The 6840-nt window shown below is 40.8% G+C and overlaps 1 protein-coding gene across 1 annotated transcript; it reads right to left on the bottom strand.

Annotated features, from left to right (window-relative positions):
• Positions 1-593: 593 nt before the first annotated feature.
• On the bottom strand, positions 594-4465 carry LOC115182128 (OX-2 membrane glycoprotein-like). The gene is made up of 5 exons (XM_029743791.1): positions 3905-4465; positions 3396-3737; positions 2068-2394; positions 1341-1439; positions 594-1120 (listed from the first exon to the last, which is right to left on the bottom strand). Exons 1-5 carry the CDS (start codon positions 3942-3944, stop codon positions 1056-1058), a joined length of 873 nt encoding a protein of 290 aa, XP_029599651.1. The 5' UTR covers positions 3945-4465; the 3' UTR covers positions 594-1055.
• Positions 4466-6840: the final 2375 nt, after the last annotated feature.

Raw genomic sequence — 6840 nt, 5'->3', positions numbered from 1 at the left:
GACATAACATGAAGAATAACAAAACTACCTGTAGGTCCATAGGTTCATAATAACAATACACTGTAAACTTAACTTGAACAAAAGTGCAATCGTATTGAAATGGGTTGAAATAAATTACTAGGTTATTTAGAAGATAAAATAAATAGATACATCTATTCTACTTGGTGTATGTTATAATAAAGTACATTCAAACAGTAGCCTTCCCCGTAGCTCAGTTGGTAGAGCATGGTGTTTGCAACATCAGGGTTGTGGGTTCGATTCACACGGGGGGCCAAGTACGAATATTTTTTTTTTTTTATGAAATGAAAAAAAATGAAATGTATGCATTCACGACTGTAAGTCGCTCTGGTTAAGAGCGTCTGCTAAATGACTAAAATGTAAATGTAGGTGGTGCTGTCCTAATAGATGAGGTAACCTAGCCTGACGACTCAAACTAAATTCTTCCTGCTGCTTTGTTGTTCACTACATACTTTAGTCTGAACAGGGTTAGGGTTATTATTGAAGTCGTTGGAGGTGACGAGGGGCATGATGGGCGTTGTACAAAACAATGTCTTCAGCGATTGGATTGTCTTTAACCAATCAGAGTAAAATCGAACCGCTGTTTTACCCACGTGTGTTCTAGCTCTGACTCAACCCATCGTTACTGGACAAATCAGAAGGCCCAGGATGTGTTGGCATTCGGTGAAAGGTTGGGGAGGTACTCAAATCCAGACTCATTGCGAAGAAGAAACTAACGTCCTTGGGCGTGGCGTAACGTTTGGCCGGAGCAAGGAGTTTGGGTAGCCAGGCAACAGGTAACCTACCTCACATCACAACACTCACCTACAAGAGGTCATCAATCTCTCAAACCTAAAAGTGCCATTTCAGTACCTCTAAACAGCATTAACCATATCATGGCTTGTATAATGCATGTGTTAATTAGCTTATTTATGACTGCGTAAGAATGACTCAACAAGGTTCAACATCCAGGCTCAGTAACAACAGGTGCTCCAGTCCTCAACAAAAACAGCTGTCAGCTACAGTGCATATAAGCACGGTCAGCAACAGACAGATGTTTACACAATGCTCCTAAGAGGGTCCTGCTCGTCTGCTGTGGTTGTCAACGCTGCTTGCCTGCAACCTGCCAGATAGAATGTGAAGGTTACTATACTGTACTACAGTGAATCTAAAAGGACGTTCTCCATAAACATTCCTGAGCTCCAAGACATGCGTTGCTCACAGTTTATTTGATAAAAGTCAGAACCATATATAGAGTTGATGACTCAATTCATTCCATTTGTCTTACTAAGAATATTAAAATAAAGATATTACATATTACAGATAATCTTGTACGGACTCACCTTTTTTCTTTAGAAGCTCGACACAGCCAAAGATGACTAAAAGGGAAATGATTAGGAATACTGGAATGGCAACAGCCCACGGGGATGTCCTCTTGTCATCTGGAAGGTGAAACATGAAATTCCACTAAGCATGTGTTTGGAGAGACAGCATTTAATCAGAAGAGAAAGACGAGTAATTTTACATCCTTCCTTTTTAATGCATTCAGTTTGAATAACATGTTGACATCATGTTCTGTCCCATCTATCCAATCATATCATCCATCATGTAGCTTCCCTGAGGATCTGGAAATTACCCAGAACTCAACACAACACTAGACTACAGTGTGATTTTAAAAGGGAGTGACTCGTGATGCTTTACCATGGTAGTCAACATTAAACCCAACAGGTGAGATAAGATTACTAACAGCACTAATAGCATCACAACATTAGCCTTTTGGAACCAGCCTGAAATCGCTGCATTCTGTTCACAGGAAACAGAATGTTGCACTATTGCACGATGATGCTGGTCACAAGGCTTTCACAACATGCCCCTGGGGATGATGTAGCCTGTAAATAGAACGCCAAATTCATGTACCCAAATGTAAATGTTTACTATTAACATCATGAATTTGGCATGCTATTTATAGAGCTAGGGATGATGTTTTCTCATAGTTGTTTTCAAGTTGGACTAATCTGACACGCTAAAATAGTATGGTTTAGAAGTATATAATAGGTCAACATTACGTACCCTCTCCAACCTCCCTCTCTCCAGGGAGAATAGGAAGCAGGACCCGCTCGTGTCTCTGTGTCCTCATCCCATTGTTTACGATACAGTCCACGTATCCACCTGAACCTGGCAACAGTTGGAGGGTGATGTTGCTAATGGCTGTGACAGTTTGGTCTTTGTTAATGACAGTCCAGTTGTTAGGTGTCTTTATGGGTGCTGCTGCAGAAATGTTCCATTGGATCCAAGGTGCTGGTTTACCCGTGGCAGAGCAGCTGACCACAACTTCCATGTCTGCTTTAGGTTCAGTGCTGGGGACTTTTTGCATTGTGGCTCTCACATCAGATACACCTTTGAATAGATGAAACAGAGAATATTAGATCATGTTGAGTTTATTTATATTGCTTATTTTACCTTTATTTTACCAGACATATCAATTAAGAAGAGCTTAAAAAACTATCTATCATGTTTTCATATATGGTTTGACACCAGCCAATTTTCCTTATAAATGCATGCAGAGTTCATGGTTATTCAGACAGTTTTGGGATTCAGACATTTTTTAAATCCTGCCAGTGATGTAACAATGCCAATATGGTGATTTATAGTTGCAGATTTCTGGTGTTCTAAAGCATAGTGTTTCTATTCTCCTAATAAAACCCCTAATAAACCTTTACACCTCCCATACTGTATTATTCAGATAACATGCCTTAGCAAATGTCCTGCTGTAAAAAGGGTGAAGAGGATGATTCTATATTTGGCGAAGCACCAGATGTAAGGACCTTTATATTACCTGTATTGGTTTTGCTTATAAATGTATTAGTGAAGCATTTACAGTGCATTCGTAAAGTATTCAGACTGCTTCCCTTTTTCTAAAATGTATTCTTAAACGGAGTAAATAAAAAAAGTTAATCAATCTACACACAATACCCCATAATGACAAAGCAAAAACATGTTTACACATTCTTGCAATCATAAAAAATTACTTCAATATCACATTTGTTTTATTGAAAATGTAATCCATTTTAGAATAAGGCTGTAACGTAACAAAATGTGCAGAGTCAAGGGGTCTGAATACTTTCCGAATGTACTGAAGGTATTCCTTATGAAGTCTTTATGAATGCTCGATAAGAGGATACCCCCAGTGACTTTCACTTCTATTCCAGTACCAGCACACCTGATTCACTAGGTCTATTCCAGGCTGGATAATTAGTTCACCAGGCGTGTTTGTACCTGTGCTGATTTACGATTATTATTTTGAGTTACAATATCACTTACATTAAAATATAACTTCAACTGAATAGAGAACAATAGAGGTAAGTCCTAAAACTGTTGTTATTCAGTGCATTAAATACCTTGAACAGTAAGACATGTCTGCTTGCGTCTTGATCCACTCGGGTAAACATTGAAGGAACAAATATAGCAGGCTTCGTCCGACCATGTTACATTCTTCACGGTAATAGACGTCGAGTTGAGAGATGCCTCCGTGAAAACCACCTTGCCTCGGTGCGGGTCTATGATTTGAGCTCCAAACCGCTTGCTGTAGGTGGCCAGATTCTCCACCGAGTCGTCTTTGAACAGCCTCTGCCAGGTGACTTGCAGCACACCTGTCGAGTCCGCATGGGTGCAGGTATATGATGCGTCGGCATTGAAGTCAACCCTGGTGTCTCCTCTAGCTACGACGTTGACAGAGACCGCTACAAATGGAAGAAGGCAAGTTTACAGGTAAATAAATAAAACAAGTTTAGCCTACATACAATATAATCAATTACCTGTCAAACTTGGTAAATGTTGTTTACTTAACATATCTCATTTTATATGAGCAGAGTCAACCCCAAGTCAGAAGCCATGGAAAACAATTTACCTTCAGAGAGCAGGCATAAAAGAATGAGAAAAGTCTTCATTCTCAGCTGGTGAATGTTGACTGAAGCTCATGGTTTCTCACGTTGAATCATATATAATATATTGCTTCGTTAGTTGCACGTGAAGTGAGTCAGATTCACCGAAAGTGAAAGAATGTTTTTGGAAAGCCCTTAAATTGTTGATGCGGGAAGCCTTGAGAGTAGCCTAGTTCCCCAGTGGTTCCCGGTCGTAGCCAATTACAACGTGACATCTACTGTAAATTAAATGACAAGGAAGAAGGAACTGTTAGTTCTTGTATTTTCTGTGGCTCACAGTAGGCTGAACCTTAATGACGTCATAGCAAAAAAAAATGAAATGGGAAATCTATTTAGCTATAGTTTGTTGACGTAACATTATTTTTGTTCACAGGCTCTGTGCCAAACTAAACTCCAATTTAGAGGCCATCACATCAAAGGCATCAACAGGCTACTACAACTACAGATAGTTCCAAACAAATTGGCTGCTTATGCTGCACCCCCAGAAACTATACCGAACAGAAATAAACTCAACATGCAACAATTTTATTATTTTACTGTGTTTCAGTTAATATAAGGAAATCAGTCAATTGAAGTAAATTTATTAGGCCCTAATCTATGGATTGACTGGGCAGGGGTGCAGCCATGGGTGGGCCTGGGAGGGCATAAACCCACCCAATGGCAGCCAGGCCCATGCCATTCAGAATTAGTTTTTCCCCACATAAGGGCTTTATTACAGACAGAAATACTCCTCTGTTTCATCAGCTATCCGGGTGGCTGGTCTCAAACGATCCCTCAGGTAAAGAAACTGAATGTGGAGGTCCTGGGCTGGAGTGGTTGCATGTGGTCTGCGGCTGTGAGGCTGGTTGGACGAACTGCCAAATTCTCTAAAATGACGTTGGAGGCGGCTTATGGTAGAGAAATGAACATTAAATTCTCTGGCAACAGTTCTGATGGACATTCCTGCAGTCAGCATGTCAATTGCACACTCTCTCAACTTGAGACATCTGTGGCATTGTTGTGTGACACAGCTGCACATTTTAGTGGCCTTTTATTGTCCCCAGCACAAGGTGTACCTATGTAATGATCATGCTGTTTAATCAGCTTCTTGATATGCCACACCTGTCAGGTGGATGGATTATCTTGGCAAAGTAGAAATGCTCACTAACAGGGATGTAAACAAATTTGTGCACAAAATTGGAAAGAAATAAGCTTGTTGTGCATATGTAAAACTTCTGGGATTTTTTATTTCAGCTCATCAAACATGGGACCAACACTTTACGTGTTGCGTTTTCATATTTTTGTTCAGTATAAATAGGCCTACACTTGATGAACAGTACATTTCAGTCAATCTGCATTAAAAAAAACATTTTACAATGTGGGAAATGATGACTCTGTGTTATGGGAATAAGGTGAACATTTTATGAGTCAGACATTTTAAATCCATTACAGTAGTATGTGTGTGTCATAGGGGTTTAGAGTTTTTACTACATGCTTCTCACATTAAGTGCTGTTCTGTTAATTGTGTCAGCAGGAAGTTACCAGATTCTTCTCCTGGTGGTTGCTGGTCTCCATTGTTAGTCTGGTTTTAGGGGTTGTGGGATTTTCTCTTCCTAGGAGATGTGCAGTGACTGACTGTGCCTGAATGTCATATCAAAAGGGGGAAGTCCACTGCCCCAGTGGGTAGAAGACACGAGTTGCATTACACAAGTGAAACTGAAAGTGTTTAAGATAGTTATGAATTTATTCATTGAAAGTGATGTTAACCTTACTATAACCAGTGGTGTAAAAAATACTTTGAAGTACTACTTAAGTAGTTTTTTGGGGTATCTGTACTTTACTATTTATATTTTTGACTCTACTACATTCCTAAAGAAAATGTTATTTTTACTCCATACATTTTCCCTGATGCTCAAAAGTACCTGTTACAGGACAGGAAAAGTGTCCGATTCACACAGTCCTACCATCCCTGGTCATCCCGACTGCCTCTGATCTGGCGGACTCACTAAACACACACGCTTCGTTTGTAAATGATGTCTAAGTGTTGGAGTTTGCCCCTGGCTATCCGTAAATAAACAAGAAAATGGTGCCATCTGGTTTGTATATATTTTAGGAATTTACATTTACTTTTGATACTTAAACCAAAATACTCTAACACTTTTACTGAAGTAGTTTTTTGCTGGTTCACTTTTACTTGAGTCATTTTATACACTGCTCAAAAAAATAAAGGGAACACTTAAACAACACAATGTAACTCCAAGTCAATCACACTTCTGTGAAATCAAACTGTCCACTTAGGAAGCAACACTGATTGACAATAAATTTCACATGCTGTTGTGCAAATGGAATAGACAACAGGTGGAAATTATAGGCAATTAGCAAGACACCCCCAATAAAGGAGTGGTTCTGCAGGTGGGGACCACAGACCACTTCTCAGTTCCTATGCTTCCTGGCTGATGTTTTGGTCACTTTTGAATGCTGGCGGTGCTTTCACTCTAGTGGTAGCATGAGACGGAGTCTACAACCCACACAAGTGGCTCATGTAGTGCAGCTCATCCAGGATGGCACATCAATGCGAGCTGTGGCAAGACGGTTTGCTGTGTCTGTCAGCGTAGTGTCCAGAGCATGGAGGCGCTACCAGGAGACAGGCCAGTACATCAGCAGACGTGGAGGAGGCCGTAGGAGGGCAACAACCCAGCAGCAGGACCGCTACCTCCGCCTTTGTGCAAGGAGGAGCAGGCGGAGCACTGCCAGAGCCCTGCAAAATGACCTCCAGCAGGCCACAAATGTGCATGTGTCTGCTCAAACGGTCAGAAACAGACTCCATGAGGGTGGTATGAGGGCCCGACGTCCACAGGTGGGGGTTGTGCTTACAGCCCAACACCGTGCAGGATGTTTGGCATTTGCCAGAGAACACCAAGAT

This window comes from Salmo trutta, unplaced genomic scaffold, assembly GCF_901001165.1.
Source record: "Salmo trutta unplaced genomic scaffold, fSalTru1.1, whole genome shotgun sequence".
NCBI lineage: Eukaryota > Metazoa > Chordata > Actinopteri > Salmoniformes > Salmonidae > Salmo > Salmo trutta.
The sequence above is the reverse complement of the archived record's forward strand: the minus strand, read 5'-3'. Positions and strand labels throughout refer to the sequence as shown.